The sequence below is a fragment of the Hyperolius riggenbachi genome, chromosome 4 (assembly GCF_040937935.1).
Source record: "Hyperolius riggenbachi isolate aHypRig1 chromosome 4, aHypRig1.pri, whole genome shotgun sequence".
Lineage (NCBI taxonomy): Eukaryota > Metazoa > Chordata > Amphibia > Anura > Hyperoliidae > Hyperolius > Hyperolius riggenbachi.
The window spans coordinates 296,622,864-296,646,462 of NC_090649.1; the positions used below are offsets into that span (position 1 = coordinate 296,622,864).

General features: G+C 43.6%; 1 protein-coding gene across 11 annotated transcripts in view; it reads right to left on the reverse strand.

The window, feature by feature from the left end:
- The window catches only part of PTPRK (protein tyrosine phosphatase receptor type K), a 571,635-nt gene that overhangs the window by 174,184 nt on the left and 373,852 nt on the right, over positions 1-23,599 (reverse strand). For all 11 annotated transcript variants that reach the window (XM_068231517.1, XM_068231508.1, XM_068231514.1 and 8 more), the window contains exons 11-13: positions 23,079-23,184; positions 7,876-8,149; positions 3,114-3,150 (exon numbers count right to left, since the gene is read on the reverse strand). In XM_068231517.1, the coding sequence (XP_068087618.1) occupies positions 3,114-3,150; positions 7,876-8,149; positions 23,079-23,184 (417 nt within the window). The remainder of the gene's footprint in view (positions 1-3,113; positions 3,151-7,875; positions 8,150-23,078; positions 23,185-23,599) is intronic.

The following is a 23,599-nucleotide window of genomic DNA, read 5'->3' on the forward strand; positions in this document are numbered from 1 at the left end:
GTTTCTGGCCATGCATTTTCACAGTAGAAGCACAAACAGTAGGGTTACACAGAGTCCTGGCACAGTCATGTGGAGGGGGTTGGATGAAGTTGGACCGCCATCACGTGGACACTACAAAGCAGCACACCTGGATTAGACACTTCCAGGGCAGGGGCGATGTGAAGACCTAAAACTGATGCTGTGTAGGAAAGCATATTTTTGGTAGGTAGCTGTGCATTTTTCAAGTAAAATGTTGCTCCCTCCCAGCATTGGTACCCATTTCTAAAATCAGATTATTGGACAATTCAGGTTCTATACGATTTTAAATACATAAGCCACCAGCGTCCACTTTCTTTACATTTGTGGCTCAAATATTCTTTGCAAGGAATGATCAGTAAATTAATTGCTGCTTGCTGGAGTTGGAGTCCTGGCCCTTCCTCCTGAAGGTTTCTATTGACTGCTTGTGTGACTATTTGCAGCATTCCAGCAAATAAGGTTTCCTGACAGAAGGGTCTACTTTCAGGATTGCATTACAGTACTAGATATTTCCCCACATATTAAAAAAAAAAAGGGTGAACATGCTATGCTTCAATTCTTCCATACCAAGAAGACGTGAGTTTCTACATCTGTCCTGGGGCACAATACATGTGTGTAGAACTTGTATAAGTATAAAGTATTTTAATCATATGCATTATAATCACTGCTACCTTGATAAAGTATTATGCAGGAGAACAGAGGCGCCAAAAGGATAAAAGGAAGCTAAACGAGCTTAAAAACCAAATTCTTGGTAAATAGAGGAGGTAGTGGTGGACTTACCTCCTCCAAGTAGACACACAACGACTGTAGTAAAGACAGTCAATCTATTTTATTTTTGAACTCCAAATATGCAACGTGTTTCACAGGTTTGATCCTGCTTCATCAGGCAATAACGGAGCAATAGCATATGTGGTCAGTAGAAGAGCCAGGCACCTCTTGATAAAGTATTGTGCATCAAGACAGGTTCTCTTGTGCTGAGCAAACTATAAGCCCATTATATGTATATTCTGTTCTGCCCCGTTATCGCTGTACCTTCTGGTGTACTGTGATTCAGAACATCTTGTCTCCCTGATGTTCAAGATAGCTTGGACCATTGATAAGAGACCATCTCTTGTTGTAAGATTAACCTCTTTGTTATGTTTTGTAATTAATTGTATAGATTTTGCAGATACCTTTGCTAGCCTGCTCTATAATACTGCATTTCTTCTAGACTAGCTGAGCATTAGAAGTACTTCTGTCTTTGCACCCAATCATTTCTGACATCACAGTGACAGCAGAAAGTTCACCTGGGAGAATGACAATCATGGTTCACTGTAGTTGTGTGACAAGACAGGCAGGCAAAGGAGCAGAAAGACAGCAACTCAAGGTGAGCAGTGCCCTGAGAAGACCTAGCACCGTGACTTTGAATGCAATTCATCCAACTTTCAATTCAAATCCTTAAATCACAACATTTTCTTGTTCACATCGGCGTTTAGAGGAAGCAATTTAAAGCAAACCTGTATGCCAAGCTTATAAAGTATTACAAGCCTGTGCAACTATTATGGGTGTTGCTGTTTTATGATCGCTCCCTGTTTTCCACAAACCTTACTAACGGGCCTTATGGGAGTGAAGTGTTTTGCCAGTTGCCCATAACAAACGGTTACATTTCTTGTTTCAGCTGCAAATAAACACTGCAAAAGTGACAGCTGGACACAGGGCAATGTTTTAGGTGAACCAACAGTATTTTTTACACTGAAGAAAGCAAATGCGGGGCAAAGAACTAAACACTTCCTCTTTCCCCAGGATAGATTGAAAACTTGAATTAGAGAACATGAAGATCACAAATAACAGACAGTAGGCATGTCTTCATTTTCACTCATCATATCTATACAATGATTTTGGCACAGATTTGCTTTGAGCTTCTGAGTAGCAAATCAAATAATTTGTTGGAAAATTCCCATAGATTATAATGGGCCAATGTACACCGGCATTCAGGGGTATCAGTTACCTTGCTGTGCATTTAACCCGTAGACTTCTATAGGTATTTCTGTGTTTCCACATTGATATGCCACTGACGTCTAAAGTGTTTTAGAACAAAACTACTTCTGCTTGCCGTGAATGTCTATAGACATTTTTGCTTCCACATATTCCTTTGCCACGTACATCTAAAGGCATTTAGTAAAAAGTTTTGGCTTATTGCCAATTTTACACTTGACTTGAAATATGTAAATAATTCCAAGTTGATGCAGCATTATGCATTTTTTAGGCAGCATTTAGGATAACCCTCTTCTGACTTTAAAGCAAGTACAAGCAAAGCCGAAATTAGGCTATAAGCACAGCTGGTCCTCCTGGTTTCTTACTTTGAAGAAAGAAATAGGATGGGTGTAGTTTACACATGGGAGGGGATTACTAGACTTTTTATATATGTCAGAGAATAGCTACAGACAGCACATCTACATATCCATGTCCAAATAAATCAAGGAAAATGTATATCTTCCTCCTTCGAGCTTCACCGTACACCTTTACGTAAAACCTCCCTAGTGGTATTGACAGATATATACGTCCATACAAAACATGCTGTGAACAGTATAAACATGTATACACATCAATACTCTCCTGAACTGTATACTAAACCCTAGATTGACACATTTTGGCAAGTTACAGGAAAAAAATGGTTATAAAAATTAATTTTATCACTGTTTGCACAGAAATCCTGGGGGCATTGAACGCCAGGGAGGTTTTAACATCCTCCCAGGTCAGTTCTCAAACTGCGGATTATGAAAATGAAGCAGAATGTACAGACATAGAACAGATTTCTATTGCTACAATTCATGTTTTTCTAAACAAACAAGATAGATTTTTGCTTTGCTAATTCTCCAGCTGTTTCCAAGAACAAGGCCCAGCAAAGCACACGTGAGAAATATTGGAAAAATCTCTCCCAGGCTCTGCACCCCTCCCTACAGTACATGCTGTGTGCCTGATAACAGGAGCATACTAGGTGAATGCGCCTTGCATTTGTGGACACAAATGCAAGAAACAAACAGAACTCGGCTACCAAAAACTTCACAAAATACATCGGTTGCCTAAAGTATTCTTTGGCGGATGCAGCACGTTCTTACCTTTAGTTGCAATTCGTACGCACTGTGTTTTAGTTTCCTGGTGAAAAAGAAAACATGCATCAGTGGGATACACCTTTTGTTAGCTAATATATATTGAGTCTGAAATAAACTACAACAAAGTGTCAGTCTATGCAGAGATGAATGTAGAGCTTACTAATTAACTTACCTTTAAATACACCATTGCAGTCATGTGACCATCTAAATAGAAGCTGGTTCTGTTCGCTTTATAGCTGGTACAATCTATTCTATACCAACACCATCAAAGTCCAACCACCATCCTTGCTGCGCAAGAGTCCCATCCGAGTGAAATACAAATCCTGCATTTAAGACCTCTACTGCCTGACTGGTTTGTTAGTAGATTGAGGGTTTAACCGATTCCGTACGGACGTGGTTAGAATCTACATTCTGCAGGTGGCCGTTTGGCTCTGACAGGAAGTAGATTCCAACTGTCCACTGCCGTGCACTCACGCGGTCCTCACCGCGGTTCCGTCGTTGCGCTATCTCAGTGACAGCAGAGCTTCTGCATCTCGGTTAGGCTCCCCATGATTACTGTGAGCCAATCTCAGGGCAGAACAGGGAACGTGTGGCTCTGGTCTTTTGCATGGATACCAACTGAAGTTTCTTAACTCTTCCTGTACTGGAAACAATATGAGACTCATATCTGTGCTACTAATGATATATTTCTTAGCTGTACTAGACATACAAATAATTATATCATAAGTTTATTTTTACTTCATATTCCCTTTAAATGAACAATTCTCAAGTTGAATGATATAACTTTATATGCTACAAAAAGATAAAAGTTAACATGATGTTCTATTTAATTTAGTGTGTTACTAGGAAGTCTTATTTACAAAGATGTTTAAAATCATAAGCCAAGGACATCAGGGAAGCATTTTCAAATAGCAAATAAAAATTCAAATGAGTCTCAACAAAGAAGTCAGAATTGGGCCATAATAAGGAAGCTATGCTATCATCAGCTTCACGCTTATTCCTGCACACACTGCTACAAGAACATTAGCAACAGATTTCTGTTACTAATGAATAAATAAAAATCATCAATTTATCCAATAAAGTAAGAAGCAGAAGCTTCCTCCAAAGAGATAATCCTGCTAGCACAACAGTTTGATGCACACGGAGTGGATGCATAATCATTTAAAACTGTGACTTGACCTCTATTACCAGAAGGGCAGCAAAATAATGCTGCAAACTAACAATTTTACAGATATCATACTATCAAAATCACAAACAACAGCAGAAAAAAAACACGTTCAATTTCCTTTTATTTCTACATGTTCAGGTACAGATCCCCATCTATCAATCTTGCTGCATATCCTAGCAATTTCACCTAATCCCCAGACACCTGGCATGGTAACTCTGCAACAAGGATGCTGTGGTCTCCAGTAAGATCCTACTTATCTACAGGAAGATTCTCAAATTGGATTTTAAAGCATCTTGTGTTATTTCTCTTCATGCTGTGCTTTCCTCTTACTCAGTTTAAACAAGGATATCATTCACAGGCATCAGTCCTGACCTTAAGCAGTCTTGTTTACTTTCTCTGCCGTGTTTATAAAAAAAAAAGAGGGGGAAAAAGGAAAACTAAGCAAAATATAGTAAACATGGCATAAAGGAAAAAAATCCCTGCACTTCTATGCAAGGCCAAATAAAGCTGTCCATAGACAGTAGAAAACTACCACCTGAAAATGGCTAGATTGAGAAAAGATGAGCCCAAATGGCTCCCCTGAGAATAGACATTTTAAGGTGAACCTCTGGACTAAAAATCTACTCAGCAGAACTGAAAAGGCTTGGTGTTTCTTTAACAGTTTCACAGCATCAGAAACATCTTTTACCAAAGCATCAATTGTAGCTGCATTTTTAGCTAAGCTCCACCCATCAAAGAAAACTGCCCGGGCTTTTTTTCCATGATCCTTTGCAAAGTATGATGGGATTTCCTATGTTGCTATTCATGTTGCCTAGCAACTGGGAGGGGTGATCAGCACACAGGACAGTTGGAACTGTGTCTCATGCTCCCTGTCACCTCCTTTCAACCGAAAAGATGGCTGCCCTCATGAAATCAAACATTTGCCTGTTCTTTTAAAACAGTGTGGGTAAGAGATTATATTACCTATCTATTTTAATTAACATAACTAATGTAACTTAATGACAGTATGTTTCTTTAGGGTGAAGTTCCTCTTTAACAGAGGATAAATAGGTATACTATGCCCTTACAAGCATGGAATATCTTCGTGGATAACATAACTGCTTAGCTTCTGGAAGATGCTTCAAGACGATAGCATTATTCAGCTCCCTACAGACAAATTTGGGAACACCACCAAATCAGCAAATTTCCCACACTATATTATATCCAGCCAAAGAAAAAATGTGTTTAAAATTGACACTTTCATTGCATACAAGAACATGTGTAATCAGTCTTGTAAAGCATGTCATAACCCCATAACTAAATATATCAAGAGGGAATGGCTATTCAAAGTTTACAATGTTCATTTAGGGAGGTGGCAAAGGAGCAAGACCCTTCACCAGTCCTCAAAGAAAATGTCACAGATAATAAATGTACTGTATTACATCACTAGAGGGTACAGCTCCCCATATGTTATATTTAAGCTTAGAAAAAAAGCAATTGTAAGCTGCAATTGGTCTAAAAATTGCTGTTGGCTTCAAATTTAATGAAGTGCCTTTAATTTGCCCCCAGTGCACCATGGTTTTAGCAGAGCCTGAAATTGAGCACAATGGAAACAACTTCTGACAGGTAGGTGTTTGACCCAACACCGCAGATCCCCCTTTATCACAATCTAAAATTCAAGTTCATTTTGTTAAACCTGGCAACTCATCTGTAGTTATCAGACCTGCTATCCTAAAAGTATGTGAGGGTGGAATGTTGTTTTTCAGTCCCCTAACACCTGCACCAGAAGGGACTCTCTTCTGCTTCTCTGAAATTGGACAGCAGTGTATTTTTTACAGAGATGCCTGGAAATGGGCTTTAAAGGGTAAACTTTTGGTGTGGCTGGGAAAGGAAGTAGGGGTATTCTTACCAGCGGTAGTTAGGATGGCACTGACAGCAACTTGCTAAAAGTTCGAAATTCTTTCACACTATACAAAATCAATACATGTGCTTAGAGATGGGCTTTATATTGCATACAGACATAAGAATAAATTCTTCAACAGGATATGCTAGGTTCGGCAAGTCTGTGTTTGCATGTGCACACCATCTTGTCTATTTCAAGGGGATATCGGTAGGCCTTTTAATAGGATGACTACTGAGGAAGTCAGCTGTGTATAGCTTAAAGCACATCTGAAGTGATTAAAAAACAAAACAAAAGTTACTTATTCTCAGTTGTGGGACGCCTCTGTATGGTCCAAAGGCTTCTCGGATCCTCATAGAGCCCACCACTCCGCATCATCTTTTGGCCATGCTCCCAGTCATGGATAAGTACTTCCAGACTGGGTATGTGTGATTAAGGTCCACATACGTCCAGTAGAACAAAGTTTCTCATCCTCCACTTTATTTCTCTGGGCAAGTGCTTCCTTATACTTGGGAATGGACTGTAGAGTCCTCCTATGAGGTGGACTCAACTGGAGCATCTCCAGTCCGAATGCACTCATCCATGTCGGTGCTCAAAAACACGAGAAATCTATTTAACCGGCGTTAGTGGAGTATGTATAAAGGGACCCTGTGCTAGTATGGTGGGCTGTTGGAAAATCAACAGAGTTTTTGGACAATCCAGAGGCTTTCCAGTACTGTGGTGAATAGCTTACTTTTTTCTCCACTTTAGGTGTACTTTTATACTAGTCTCCATGGTCTTTAGGTGATCTAGCTTAAGTTTTCAGTTTATGAAGATTCATTGCTTAAAGAGACACTGAAGCGAAAAAAAAAATTATGATATCATGAATTGGTTGTGTAGTAGGGGTAATTACTAGAACATTGGTAGCAAAAAAATTATTCTCATATTTTTATTTTCAGTTATACAGCTGTTTTTTTATAACATTGCACCATTCTGTAATATTTGCAGTTTACACATTACTCAGCATTCTACAGGCCCTAAAAGTTTTAACAGAACAGGCAGTGAACATTTGACCTGTCCTGAACTGTTCTCTGCAAAAGAAAAACACAATACAGTTAAGATAACCTAATCAGTGAAGTCAGAGCTCTCTGCGACTTTCAGGGCCCTTTTCCACTAGCAGCATTTGCGATGCTGAATCGCAAAATCACAAACCGCTAGTGATTTTTTTAAATCGCTACGGTTTGCATATTAACATGGGAATCGCTGAAGGCAATTTCAACAACCGCGATCCGTTTTTTTTTGTCAAACGCGTTCGCGCCGCGGATCGATCTTTGCCGCGATTTTGCTATGCAGTACAGTGTATAGCAAAATCGTGAACGCAATCGCCTGAGGTTTCCTGCACTTTTGCGATTCAGCAATCGCTAGCGTTCAGCGTGAACGCTAGCGACTGCTAGTGGAAAAGGGCCCTCAAAGTCGCAGAGCTCAACGGCTATTTGCATAGATAACAACTGGAGTTTCTTAACTCTTCCTGTACTGGAAACAAATATTAGACTTATGTCTCTGCTCCTAATGCTTTATTTCTTAGCTGTACTACACAGCCAATTTATTATATCATAATTTTTTTTCGCTTCAGTGTCTCTTTTAACAGGTTGAACTCGATGAACGTATGTCTTTTTTCAACCAAAATAACTGTAACTATCAGTGTAACAGACCAATTACGCCCAATCTACAGAAATGCTCACCTTCTCAACACTGCTCACAGCTTGAAAGTAGATATTATAACCTTTGCGGGGAGCAAGAGGTGGGTTCCAAAATCCCTGGTAAGTCCTATTGTCACCAACGGTGAAAGGTCCAGCTTCGGGAAGGTTGGAAGGTGGAAGCTCTGCAGCAAAGTAGTATGGGGAGCCACCACTCCCAGCACTGTTGTAAGCAACTGGAACCTGATAACATTCCATTCCTACAGTCTCCCTCTTGGAGCGATGGGGGTTCAGTTCTTCTACTACAACCTGATAGGCACTGCGAAAGAGAAAAGAGATGCAGTTTCTTCAGTTTTACAAGTCATAAAGCAGACAATTTTAAAATTATTTACATGCTGGAAATTAAAGTACGCTAGGTCCACACAATGCCAGATTTGCAAGAAGTGTGGTAAAAATGTCTGATTTTATCAGATTCACCGTTTCTGTCAACATGCATTTTTGAATCCCTTGGAGGTGGTTTACGGAATCTGCACATCAGTTGCCGCCCAGATGTGGTGCCAAAACAATGCAATGGCAACACATCTGATGCAGCTCACAATGCACTGCTGGATGCATTTTCAGCACACAGCAGATCATTGCTATTACAATGAAAAAGGAATGGAATTAGCCCGGCAATAGGTGCACCAGCTTACTGATCTTTTTAAGCTCACATTAATCAGAGGTTAAAGTGGCCCTGAACTCAGACCTCCTCGCTGCTCTAAAAGATACACAACAGAATAATAAAACAAACATTTCCTGATTCATGGAAGCAGACATATTGTTAACAGCCTGTGCTTTCAAATGGGCTTATCTGCGATAGACAGTTATGTGACACGGGGGGGGGGGGGGGGGGGGGAAACAAATGGGGAATTAGACAGCCTAAACTCTCTGAATACATACAGGGTGCATTTCTGTTTTCCTTCTGTCCTGTGCAAGAGTTCGGGTCCACTTTAAGTAGCTTTCTGGTGTATTACACTACAACCAATCCGCCAGATAACAATCCAACCATGCACAAAGACACATATAAAAAGAAAACATACACCACAGTTCTACAAAAGTCTGTAAAGTTTAACATTTTGAATAACAGGAAATGTTGTTATCAGTTTTGGCAAAGCGCATATGCGATACTGCAGGGATGTTTAACTCCAGTTCTCAAAGGCCGAGGTACTCAAACATTTTTGGCAAAGCTCAATTTAATTGATGGGACTGAATCAAGAAAGGTGTGGTCCATCAGGTAGAACACATTTCTCTATTTCTCAATCCATCCCAAACACTGGCATGGATCTGGCCCACAAGGACTGGAATTCAACACCTGTGCCCTACAGGCTATGGAGAAATATTATATTCACTAAGTTTACATGTACAGTGTTTGCATGTTTCACATGTATTGGCAAGGCATGTTCCTTGTGTTCCGTATTTTCATCCCACAACCCAAATTCAAAGCCAAAACTGGTCTGCCATATGCATGTATTTGTATATGGGGTTACAGATAGAGTATGAAATGCATAACAAGGACTTAAAGAATAGCAGCCAGAAAAAGGCATTAGTATCGTAAAAAAGTAGTTGAATAAATATACATGTGTGCCAAAAGAAATATAATTTACAGCTTAATATGCAAAGTGCCGCCTAACCTCGAATGTACCAGGCATTTACATAGGACTCCTAGCAGATTAAGCTCTTAGCCTTTTGTATGCAAACAATTCCTGTTAGCATTTCCTTCTGAAATTATATTATGGAAGGCTCAGACTGAGGCCTGACCATAATGACTGACTGTGGGCTCTGCTTAAGGCACCAATTTGCAGTTGTCATATCATTAGAGACAGAAAGAGCTGACAGGCATCTCCACCTCCTGACCTTGCTGCGGCTCACTCGCTATGTTGGCTTACAGCTATACAGAACTAAACTACAACTGACATACTGTAATATAGGCACAGATGTACAGAAATCTGTCCACTGTACCAAAATAGACTGCCTTGCATCTTTACAACAGCGTAAGACAAGATCTTCACAAATGTCTGAAGCAGATGGTATATAACCTGAATCGTCAAAGCTTTTGTAAAGTAACAACAAAAAAGCAAACTTTCAGCATATACCTTCTCCTATACGGGGCTTCATCACCAGAATTCATTGCGGCTGAAATATAATAGTATCCGAAAACACATAGTCCATATGGTGCTGCTTACAATTGTTTTTAGACTTGTTCTGAATTTAAGAAACTCTACAAAACGTATAAATACTAAATGATTAGAGTGCTAGCTGTGTGCTGTTATTTGTCTGAATAGTGAGTTCTAAGAGAGTGTTACTACAGTGCCCCGGCTACTACTCACACAGTTTCACATCTGTTAGTATTTCTGCTTTCTGGGTCTAATTTCAAATGACAAGTACAGTACAAGAACACTGGACAAAAAGTAGATCAGTTTGTCAAGATCAGCCAATGAGAACCCTTGTTTAATTTAACTGATGAAACCGGATTATTTGCTCTTGGCAAATACTGCACTTTTGCTCCAGATTTCTTTGCAACTGTCTTCAGCAGATAGCTCCACTATATTTACTTCTGGGAGCAAAATGTTACAGGTACTGCAGAATGCAGCAGGAGTTACTACAGAGCCCACCTATTATGTGATTAGCAGGACAGATCCTGCTCAGGTCACACATTTCTGACATATCTTGTCCATTTATGGCCACGTATGCCAGAAAACTACTCCTGGACTTTAGCTCGGCATTTAACACTATTTGTCCACGCATCCTACAAGAAGGACTAGCCACACTTGGTGTTCACTCAAGCCTACGCCTCTGGATCACAGACTTTCTCACCAACAGGACCCAAACCGTCAGGCTGGGTGATATCTACTCACAAACCATGACCACGAACACAGGTGCCCCTCAAGGCTGCGTCTTGTCTCCTCTGCTGTTCTCCCTCTACACAAACAGTTGCAGATCCAAGGCAGACTCAGTCAAGGTCATCAAGTTCGCCGACGACACCACCATCGTCGGTCTCGTCACTAGAGTTGGGCCGAACGGTTCGCCTGCGAACGGTTCCATGCGAACTTCAGTGGTTCGCGTTCGCGTCCCGCAGGCGAACCTTTGTGGAAGTTCGGTTCGCCCCATAATGCACATGGAGGGTCAACTTTGACCCTCTACATCACAGTCAGCAGGCCCAGTGTAGCCAATTAGGCTACACTAGCCCCTGGAGCCCCACCCCCCCTTATATAAGGCAGGCAGCGGCGGCCATTACGGTCACTCGTGTGCTGCCTGCGTTAGTGAGAGTAGGGCGAGCTGCTGCAGACTGTCTCTCAGGGAAAGATTAGTTAGGCTTAACTTGTTCCTGTCTGGCTGCATACCTGTTCTGTGAACCCACCACTGCATACCTGTGCTGTGAACCCACCACTGCATACCTGTGCTGTGAACCCACCACTGCATACCTGTGCTGTGAACCCACCACTGCATACCTGTGCTGTGAACCCACCACTGCATACCTGTGCTGTAAACCCACCACTGCATACCTGTTCAGTGAACCCACCACTGCATACCTGTGCTGTGAACCCACCACTGCATACCTGTTCAGTGAACCTGCCACTGCATACCTGTTCTGTTCAGTGGACCCGCCACTGTGTACCTGTTCATTGAACCCACCACTGCATACCTGTGCTGTGAACCCACCACTGCATACATGTTCTGTGAACCCACCACTGCATACCTGTGCTGTGAACCCACCACTGCATACCTGTTTAGTGAACCTGCCACTGCATACCTGTTCTGTTCAGTGGACCCGCCACTGTATTCCTGTTCATTGAACCCACCACTGCATACCTGTTCTGTGAACCCACCACTGCATACCTGTGCTGTGAACCCACCACTGCATACCTGTTCAGTGAACCCGCCACTGCATACCTGTTCAGTGAACCTGCCACTGCATACCTGTTCTGTTCAGTGGACCCGCCACTGTATACCTGTTCATTGAACCCACCACTGCATACCTGTGCTGTGAACCCACCACTGCATACCTGTTCTGTGAACCCACCACTGCATACCTGTTCAGTGAACCCGCCACTGCATACCTGTTCAGTGAACCCGCCACTGCATACCTGTTCAGTGAACCCGCCACTGCATACCTGTTCTGTTCAGTGGACCCGCCACTGTATACCTGTTTAGTGACCCCGCCACTGCATACCTGTTGTGTTCAGTGAACCCGCCACTGCATACCTGTTGTGTTCAGTGAACCTGCCACTGCATACCTGTTCTGTGAACCCGCCACTGTATACCTGTTCTGTTTAGTGAACCCGCCACTACATACCTGTTCTGTTCAGTGGACCCGCCACTGTATACCTGTTCAGTGAACCCGACACTGCATACCTGTTCTGTTCAGTGGACCCGCCACTGTATACCTGTTCAGTGAACCCGCCACTGCATACCTGTTGTGTTCAGTGAACCTGCCACTGCATACCTGTTCTGTGAACCCGCCGCTGTATACCTGTTCTGTGAACCCGCCACTGTATACCTGTTCTGTTTAGTGAACCCGCCACTGTATACCTGTTCAGTGAACCCGCCACTGCATACCTGTTGTGTTCAGTGAACCTGCCACTGCATACCTGTTCTGTGAACCCGCCACTGTATACCTGTTCTGTTTAGTGAACCCGCCACTGTATACCTGTTCTGTTTAGTGAACCCGCCACTGCATACCTGTTCTGTTCAGTGGACCCGCCACTGTATACCTGTTCAGTGAACCCGCCACTGCATACCTGTTCTGTTCAGTGGACTTGCCACTGTATACCTGTTCAGTGAACCCGCCACTGCATACCTGTTGTGTTCAGTGAACCTGCCACTGCATACCTGTTCTGTGAACCCGCCACTGTATACCTGTTCTGTTTAGTGAACCCGCCACTGTATACCTGTTCTGTTTAGTGAACCCGCCACTGCATACCTGTTCTGTTCAGTGGACCCGCCACTGCATACCTGTTCTGTGAACCCGCCACTGTATTCGTGTTCAGTGAACCCGCCACTGCCGTCACTACACAAACAGCTGTTTGCGGTGCGTTACACGGTGAGTTTGGTGTGTCAGTGTGAAGCAGTACCTTAATTACACTACCTGATTGATGTATACACATGCAAGATGTTTGAAAGCACTTTAGGCCTGTCATTTAGCATTCAATGTGATTTCTGCCCTTAAAACGCTGCTTTGCGTCAAATCCAGATTTTTCCCCGGGACTTTTGGCATGTATCCCACTCCGCCATGCCCCCCTCCAGGTGTTAGACCCCTTGAAACATCTTTTCCATCACTTTTGTGGCCAGCATAATTATTTTTTTTTTTCAAAGTTCGCATCCCCATTGAAGTCTATTGCGGTTCGCGAACTTTAACGCGAACCGAACCTTCCGCGGAAGTTCGCGAACCAGGTTCGCGAACCTAAAATCGGAGGTTCGGCCCAACTCTACTCGTCACCAAGGACAACATCCAGGAGTACTGTCAGCAGGTGGAAAGAATCTCCCAATGGTGTAAGGAGAACAAGCTAGTGCTCAACACCACAAAAACTGTAGCGCTAATCATTGACTTCAGGAAATCCACTCCCACCCCACCACCAATTCACATCGACGGTTCAGAAGTGGCTAGAGTGCCTTGTGCCCGTCTCCTGGGCACTACCATCTCCAGTGACCTTAGCTAGAGCCAAATTGCTGCTAATATAATGTAATGAAAATGTTAAGTGCTATATAATGTAAATGTAATTGCTTGTCCTCTCTGTATGTAAGTGTAGCGTAAACTCTGTTCTGCTGCTCTATGCTACCTATCGTTGTCTCTTCCTGAGCTATATGTACTGTGCCAAAACCAATTCCGAGCATGACCCGGTCATGCTTGGCGAATAAAGAATTCCTGATTCCTGATACTTAGAAATAAGACTGTCTGCCAAGTTGACCCTGATGTCACCAGCAGCGTACTGCACAGGCACAGGCCATACTGGGCCTGCGCAGTACACTCCTGGTGATGTGGTTTTCTGACTTTAAAGTTGCAAATTCTGTAAGTGAACCAAAGGCGGGGACTGGAGCATCAGTGACTGACTGCGTCGGCACAGGACGACTGCGGGGAACCATTAGAAGCCCCAGGTAAGTTCAACTCTTTTCCACCTACCACTCTACAGTACTCCTTTAACCTCCTTAGCGGTAACCCCGTGCTGGACACGGGGTAAGCCGCCGGAGGGTGCTGCTCAGGCCCTGCTGGACCGATTTATATATTTTTTTTTTGCTTCACGCAGCTAGCACTTTGCTAGCTGCGTGTGCATAACGATCGCCGCCGCCGCCACCCGCCGATTCGCCACGCCGCCCCCCCCCCTCCCCCAGACCTCTTGCGCTGCCTGGCCAATCAGTGCCAGGCATCGCTGAGGGGTGGATCGGAGTGCCCGCTGACGTCACGACGTTGATGACGTCGGTGATGTCATCGCGATCGTCGCCATGGCGACGGGGAAGCCCATACAGGAAATCCCGTTCAGAACGGGATTCCCTGCAGGGTAAAAGCGCTGGCAGCGATCGGAGGGGTGGGAGGGATAGCAAAGGGAGGGGGGAAGCATGTAGCTAGCGCTAGGCTAGCTACATGCTTTAAATAAAAAAATTTTTTTTAAAAAGTGCTGCGCTGCCCCCTGGCGGATTTATTGTACCGCCAGGGAGGTTAAGGACATTACATCAAAGTTGGATCAGTCTGTGCTGTTTTTTTCCACTTTAATTTTGAGTGCGACTCCAAATCCAGAGCTTCATGGGTTTATAATTTTGATTTCCATCGATAACTTCTGTGTGATTTCTTTGTCAGCACATTCAACTATGTAAAGAAAGTATTTAATAAGAATATTTCAATCAGTCAGATCTAGGATGTCTTATTTGTATGCTCCCTTTATTCTTTTGAGCAGTGTATAAGATTATATAAGACTATAAGGTAGCCATACACTGGTCGATTTGCCATCAGATTCGACCAACAGATCCCTCTCTGATCGAATCTGATCAGAGAGGGATCGTATGGCTACCTTTACTGCAAACGATTGTGAACCGATTTCAGCCTGAAACCGTTCACAATCTGTTGTGGTGGTGGTGCTGCCGCCGCTCCCCCTGCCCGCATACATTACCTGCTCCGCCGGCGCGACTCCAGTCCCCAGATCTCCGATGTTTTCTCCGCTCTGGTCTCCGGCCGCGGCATGCTTTACTTCTTCCTGCCCGGCAGGAAGTTTAAACAGTAGAGCGCCCTCTACTGTTTAAGCTTCCTGCCGGGCAGGAGGAACTGAAGCATGCCGGAGACCTGCGCGGACACGGAGCAGCGGTGACCGGGGGTAGTCGCACCGGCGGAGCAGGTAATGTATTGCCGCTCTATTGCGTCGGTCGTCGGGCACTCGAACGCCGCTAGCGACGCGCTCCCTACCGGTGGGCGATCGACGGTAATTTTCCGCACGGAGCGATCGACGGGATCGGACGAAATGGATCGAAATTCGGCATGTAGCGCGAACGAATGGCAGCAGATTCGATCCCAGTGATCGAATCTGCTGTCGAAACGGCGGCAAATCGGGCCAGTGTATGGCCAGCTTTACAGTATTTGTAGTGGAGGGCCATTTATATCAATTTGGATCACAAGGCAAAATATTGGTGTCTTTTTTTTTTTTTTACTATATTTTGTGAATAAAGATTTTACAAGTCCACTAATTGATTGGGCTGCATTGGCTCTGATGTGACACTGTTGGCTCTTATCTAAAGTATTACTTTCACGCTGTATATGGCACTCTTCCTCCTCTCAGCATATATTGTTGGTGTAAAGGATAAAAACACGTGTGTGTTCGGAATAAAAAGGGTGTAAAATCAAGTAAATAGGGAGTTTGACACCCTGCTGAATTTTGATAAAAATGAGTTGTAATGAGTAAAGAGCCCATTTCTGACGATAACTATGACCCTTCACAATCTAAGTAGTGTTGTCATATTGTTACCGCATAGCTCCTCAAATGAATGGCTGTTGGTTATGTGTCAAGGCTCATCCAGCTCCATTTGTGTTTCAAGCTTCCATACCTTTGCTTTATCGCACTCCTTGACATTAAGTCATTAGTGGAGAGTGCTGCTTATTACCAAGTATTAACGTTGACAATATGCACTTTGCTTAGACGAGCAAGGTTGAGAAAACAAACCAACGTGAAGATAAAGACGGCATTGAGTGCCATTACTGCCACCTAGTTATAGCAGCAATTTGCCTGGTGCGGTTAAGTAATGATGCGGCTTTTTTTTCTCCAAGATGAGCTGTATGTCACACAAAATTGTGCTGATATGCTTGAAAACTGTTATGACAAAGGCAAACATTTCTTGCCGGAAAAGCAGAGAGTTGAATGAAATGTGACTGAAGAAAATCTGAGCCACACAACAAAGAAGCTCCGTCTCCCTACGTGTGAAATACAAGTCTAATACACTGCATACAGCTTCAAGTCACTAGCATCAAAACTTAATAATGAATGGCGCTCAGCTGATTCCAAACCACAGAGGAGGGAAAGAAATCCCATAATTGACAGACGGCAGAAACTCGTAAGGTTCCAGGAAGGCTCGTCATATCTGCAATTACAGATTCCAGTAATGAGCCTTCTTCCCATTTAGCTACTGGCTCTCAGCAATGAGAAGTGGAAGCCTTCATGAACAGAGAATCCAACCCACATGCTTGTTTCAAGTATCAATAAAAGATGAACAAAGGCCACTCGGACAAATGCAACATGGAGGCGTACTATAGATGTTTATTTTATTTTACTTAAAGGACCATGTAAAATTTAAAATGCATGTAAACACATACAAATAAGAAATACCGTATTTTTCGGCATATAAGACGCACTTTTTCTTCCCCCAAACAGGGGGGGAAAAGTGGGTGCGTCTTATATGCCAAAGATACAAAAAAATGGGTGCAGAGTGCGCAGGGAAGCTCTTACCCGTCCTGCCGCGGCGCTCCTTTCCCCCTTCTCTCCAGCTGCGATCGTCTTCTCCCTCTGGAAGTCAAGTTCGGTGAAGCTGCTGCCGCCGCTGGGTCCTCTGTTCCTCCTGTGATGAAAATAAAGATAGGTACATCAGCCGCACGTTACCGATAGTCTATGCTCATCCGAAATTGCCCTTCCATGCACCTTACGGAAAGCCGCCCCCTGCCGCTACACGCTGGGTCCTTCTCGCTGGCCGCCTCCTTCCCCGCCTTCACTGCACGTGCGCCGCGTCATGCGTGACGTCACGCATGACGCGGCGCACGTGCAGTGAAGACGGGGAAGGAGGCGGCCAGCGAGAAGGACCCAGCGTGTAGCGGCAGGGGGCGGCTTTCCGTAAGGTGCATGGAAGGGCAATTTCGGATGAGCATAGACTATCGGTAACGTGCGGCTGATGTACCTATCTTTATTTTCATCACAGGAGGAACAGAGGACCCAGCGGCGGCAGCAGCTTCACCGAACTTGACTTCCAGAGGGAGAAGACGATCACAGCTGGAGAGAAGGGGGAAAGGAGCGCCGCGGCAGGATCAGGTGTAGTATTGATGGTGTTGTAGTGTTAGTATAGTGTAGTGAAGTGAATTGAAGTGGTGTGTTGTGTTAGTGCAGTAATAGTGTAGTGAAGTGTATTGAAGTGGTGTGTTAGTGCAGCGTTGTGTCGTGAATTGCTATGTAGCTTAGTTGGTAGGGCAGCAGGGGATAGTGTAGTGTAGATAGAGTAGGTTAGAGACAGTTTTAGGAGGTGAAAGGTCCATAAGATGCCCCTGCATTGCAGACGCACCTAGGTTTAGTTATTTTTTTTTCTTCCTAATTTTTGCCCTCTAAACTTAGGTGCGTCTTATATGCCGGAGCGTCTTATATGCCGAAAAATACGGGTATGTTTCTTCCAGAGTAAAATGAGCCATAAATTACTTTTCTCCTATGTTGCTGTCACTTACAGTAGGCAGTAGAAATCTGACAGAACCAACAGGTTTTGGACTAGCCCATCTCCTCATGGGGGATTCTCATGGTTTTGTTTAGTTTCAAAAGTTCTTAGCAAATGGCAGTTGCTCTGTCCAACTGCCAAAAAAAGTGTGAAGCGAGCAGGGAGGCTGGCCAGCATCATTGTATGAATCCTTTTCAGGGAATGTCTTTATAAAGAATAAAAGTCTTTTATGGCTCATTTTACTGTGGAAGAAACACACTTCTTATTTGTATAAAAGTTTACATGTATTTTAACTTTTACTATTTTCATTAGTGGTCCATTAACATACATTTAAAGGACCACTATTGGGAAAAGTTAAAACATTTAAAGTAGATGAATATGTAATGTATATTTCACCCAAAGTAAAATGCACATATATTACCTTTTTCCTAGGTTGTTGTCTCTTACAGTAGGTAGTAAAAAGCTTACAGATCTCACAGATTTTGGACTAGTCTTTTCATGAAGGGGTTCTCAACTCAATATTACATTTTTTACAAACGCATTCCCTGGAAAGGATCTATACAAAGATGTCAGGTAACTTCCCTACTCGATTGCACAGTATTTTGGCAATGCAGCAACTGCAGTTCAGTGTTTTTGCAAATAATGAAAAGCCAGAGAATCCCATATGAGGAGATTGACTAGTCCAAATTTTGACAGATCTGTCGTATTTTCACTACCTACTGTAAGTGACATAGGAAAAATGTGATAAAGAGTGTGTGTGTGTGAGAGAGAGTGTGTGTGTGAGAGAGAGAGAGAGTGTGTGTGTGAGAGAGAGAGAGAGTGTGTGTGTGAGAGAGAGAGAGAGAGTGTGTGTGTGAGAGAGAGAGAGAGAGTGTGTGTGTGAGAGAGAGAGAGAGAGTGTGTGTGTGAGAGAGAGAGAGAGAGAGTGTGTGAGAGAGAGAGAGAGAGTGTGTGTGTGTGTGTGTGTGTGAGTGAGTGAGTGAGTGAGTGAGTGAGTGAGTGAGTGAGTGAGTGAGTGAGTGAGTGAGTGAGTGAGTGTGTGAGTGAGTGAGTGAGTGAGTGAGTGAGTGAGTGAGTGAGTGAGTGAGTGAGAGTGTGTGTGAGAGAGAGAGAGAGAGAGAGAGAGAGAGAGAGAGAGAGAGAGAGAGAGAGAGAGAGAGAGAGAGAGAGAGAGAGAGAGAGAGAGAGAGAGAGAGAGAGAGAGAGAGAGAGAGAGAGAGAGAGAGAGAGAGAGAGAGAGAGAGAGAGAGAGAGAGTGTGAGTGTGTGTGTGTGTGTGACCTGTGGTGAATAGAAGAACACTATTTGCTGTTGCTTTAGCATCCACTGCAATTTTTCTGCAGAGACTGCTCAGCAGGTCAGTGCTACTATAAGTGACACTAATGTGTGTGTGTTTCATTACACTTGGTTGAAGAGAAATCGAGAGCCCAATATGGTGTAGTATGTCAAAATTGATTGGATAAATGAAACAGTGAGATGGTAATACTCACAAACACGGGTTACCACCTAGGTAACCACTCATTAGGCAGGTGAGGAGATTAGACTTGTCCTCACTCAGGATTAAGAAGTCGCTCTCTGTAGATAGGAAGAAAGGGGGTAGATCACCCCTCCACCTGGAGGGGACTCAAATATATTGGTAGGTGAACAGAGGCGCCAGAAGGATAAAAGTACATAAAATTTTTAAAAAATTGCTGGGAGGAAGTGGTGGACTCGCCTCCGTTAAAGCAGACACCAAGGACTGTAAATATATAGATATACACATTTATTGAAAATACCCCAAAGATGCAACGCGTTTCGCGGGCACAGCCCACTTCTTCAGGCAATAAGCAGGGGATAAACAACAGCAATTCAGTTATAGCAGGCAGAGCACCTCTGTACACACAGAGGTGCTCTGCTTGCTATAACTGAATTGCTGTTGTTTATCCCCTGCTTATTGCCTGAAGAAGTGAGCTGTGCCCGCGAAACGCGTTGCATCTTTGGGGTATTTTCAATAAATGTGTATATCTATATATTTACAGTCCTTGGTGTCTGCTTTAACGGAGGCGAGTCCACCACTTCCTCCCAGCAATTTTTTTAAAATTTTATGTACTTTTATCCTTCTGGCGCCTCTGTTCACCTACCAATATATCATTACACTTGGTGACCTTTTCTCACTTTTTACTAATGGTTCTTGTGATTATTTATATGTATGAATTACTGTGTCTCCTATCTAGAGTATTCTTCCAGCTTGGATGTATGGGCCGCCTGGTCATTGCTCCCCCTGGTCGATCAGTAACCCTGCACAAAGAGGCAATAGGTATTTTGCAAGGGTCTAGCAGCATAATATATCCTACGAGGATGAATGGACGCATGGAATGCGACATTCAGTCGTGGGAGGCAGCTAGCCCGTATAGGTCATACGTGCATGCGTACTTTTGTCCACATGCGGCTGCGTCATGCGTGCAGGCGAATCTGATTGGCCGGCGGGATCATGTGAGCGCACCCGGAAGTTCTTTAAAGGGAAGCGCTGTCCTGTTGGCGTGGAGCTCCGACCCACGCTGCCAAGATCACTAAGGGTCCTTGATGATGCATCTCTGATGTGAAACAATTGTTGACCGAGGGGTCTCTATGCTGGGTGCACCTGGATGGGGTGAAGTATTGCCTTTTTGCTGTCAAATCTGTTGGAATGTTTGCTGCATTGCATCATTAAACACAGAGGTGTGCATTTTACTGGTGCCCATGTTTTTCTTTGCCTATGATGAACAATAAGTGACACTAATGCAAGGCTAGGTTGACCAGCAAATGTTAACAAATCTTTAATGAACAATCTCTCATTGTTCAAGTGGAGACCCAATTATTGATGGGTCCAGATTTGTAAGGTTACTAACATTTAAAGAGGAACTGTTGCAAAAATCTTAAAATTTAAAGCATGTACAAATAAGAAGTACATTTCTCCCAGAGAAAAATGAGCCATAAATGACTTTTCTCCTATGTTGCTGTCACTTACAGTAAGTACAGGTAGTCCCCTACTTACGAACGCCCGACTTAGAAACGTCCAGCCGATACGAACGCCCGCTGACCCGCCGCAATGACGTCACGCAGCCAGAGACTACCTTTTGTGCCCCCTTTTCTAAAGCAGATTATGCGCAGCAGAAGCAACTAAAAGACTCACCTAATCCGTGGTGGCTCCAGGCCAATCAGCAGCGTCCTCTCTCCCCTCAATGTTCCTCCCAGTGGCTTCCCTAGCGTCGCATAATGACGCAATCAATAAGAGTCTCCGCGGCTTCTTCTGATTGCATCGTTACGCGACACTACTAGTGAATCCGCTGGGAGGAATGGTGAAGGGAGAGAGGACGCCCTGATTGGCCTGGAGCCGCCATGGAATAGGTGAGACTTGTAATCGCTTCTGCTGCACATACTCTGCTTAAGGGGGCACAAGAGGTATAATAAAGACACAAGGAGACACAGAGGGGGCAGAGAAGACACAGAGGGGGACACTAGGAGCACAGGGGACAGAGAAGGCACAGCATCCCGACTTAAGAATTGATTCAGGTTAAGAACGAACCTACAGTCCCCTATCTCGTTCGTTAACCGGGGGCTAGTCCATCTTCTCATGGGGAATTCTCAGCATGGCCTTTATTCTTTATAAAGACATTGGCCTTAATTCACTAAGATCATGCTGGAGATAATAAGGCAAGAGAAAACTTGCAAAACACATGAGGATGCACACCACTCTTAATGGATTTAAGAAATATAAATCAGACTAGGTGCTATGTCATAATAAAAACTACAAAATATGTACATAAAACACGCACACCATGGGATCAGTTTGCAATGAGTAAAAAAGTTTGTATTGAGACAAAATGGGTCAAAAAACATGTCAGTGGTAACATACACCTTATATATAAAATATACAAGAATACACCATGGTCCAAACACTGATATATGGATGCAAGGGATGCAAGCAAATTACAGCAAGGAGCAAAAATAGTTCTCAATTATCAATGCAGCTATAGGTAGCAAATGTGGTCACAAAATAATGTCAAATGACAGTGCTGACCATAAGTGGATGCAATAATAATGTCCATAGACAAATTGAAGTGCAAATAGTCCAAGCAAGCGACAACAGAGAGAGCGAGGCTCTAACACTGCTAAATTACCCAGACGCTGCGTTTCGGATGAATATCAGATTTCTAATACTTACTGTAAGTGACAGCAACATAGAAGAAAAGTAATTTATGGCTCATTTTACTCTGGGAGAAATGTACTTATTTCTGTGTGTTTTAAATTTTAAGATTTTCGCGACAGTTCCTCTAAGTATGAAACAGGGCAGGAGGAGGAGCAGGTAAAGTCAGTTAAGGGTGTATTTCTGGACCATCTGAGAGGATCACTAAAATAACCAGGAAGAATGTGGGGTTGTCCAAGGTGTCGGCATTTCTTAATTGTCGCTCTTTGGTGTGTTCTTTATTTCACATCTGTAATATGTACATTTACTTTAGCAAATAATAAAATCTTGTTTGGAAGACCTTCACACACACCCTGGTGCTTAATACTTGCCCTTGCTTTAACTTATGCCACATGAGCCACCAATCGAGTAATGACAGAGTAAAACTAGAAACTTTGAAAATCTATTCTCTTCATTATAAGAGACCCTCTGTGGCTTAGCAGGAGGATGGGTTTTACAAAAGGCTTCAGCTAATGGCAAATATATTAGGAACACTGACAGTTTATTTCAAATATGTTCAAGTCCACTTTAATAGCTTTCGGACGCAAGTTTAAATCAACCCCATGTTTGGGACCTGTTATCCCTGTCAGGACATAGATTTCAATCTCCCTGCCGCTAACACCGATCGCGCCACTCTCCCCTTGCTGCAGCTCACTCACCCTGCTGTTGGTGTGACAGCTAATCTCATCGGCTCACATTGATCACAGGGTCATGTGCCAATGAAGTCGGATCCTGACCGGCTCACAGAGCTCTGCTGTCATAGCAACGGCAGAGGGAGTGAGCTACAGCGACGAAGAGTGGCACGATTGGCAGGTTCATGTGGCTTGTCGTCGGTAGGCCCTGCTTTTTGTACCAGCGGTCTCTGGTCCTTAAGGGGCCACAGATGGCTGGTACCTAAGCGGTTAAAATAGATTGTAGCATGTAATGCAACCCAAACAAACATGTTGGCGGTCTGATCATCCTCAAATATTTACTCATAAAATACATTTTATCACACAGACATACATCTGTTTCTTCATTCACAACAAGAAAATATCTCAGTCTTTCAGGACTGAACATATGGTAAAGTGTATTAATATTATAAACAAGGAACATTTCCACAAGCGATTGGCGCAACATACCTGATAGGAGCCCCTTTGGCCTGTGCAGGTCTAAGCAACACAGTAATGGTTGTGGCAGTTTCATTAAGGGATGCATCAATGCCCTCATAATCTGGCAATGTTGGAGCTGAAAAAATAAATGTGATAGAAAGAAATATAAAAATAATGTATAAAGATGTTTTATAGTAAAGGACACCTCAACCGAGAGGAATATGAAGGCTGCCATATTTATTTCCTTTTAACCACTTCCAGATGGCGGTGATTGAAATCTATGCCCCATTTTGGTGCTCTAATACCTGCCAGGGTGTAGATTTCACAACACCGCCATCACACGTTCTCACCACTCCCGTCGCAGTCTCTCTCCGCTGCAGCTCACTAGCCTTGCTGTCTCAGAGCCCTGTGAGCCAGTCAACAGCCGATTTCATCGGCTCCTGACCCTGTCCATTAATGTAAGCAACTCCTACTGGCTTACATTGATAACACGGTCAAGAGGCAATGAAAGCGGCTCCTGACCGGCTCTGGCAATTCGATGTTATGCGTCA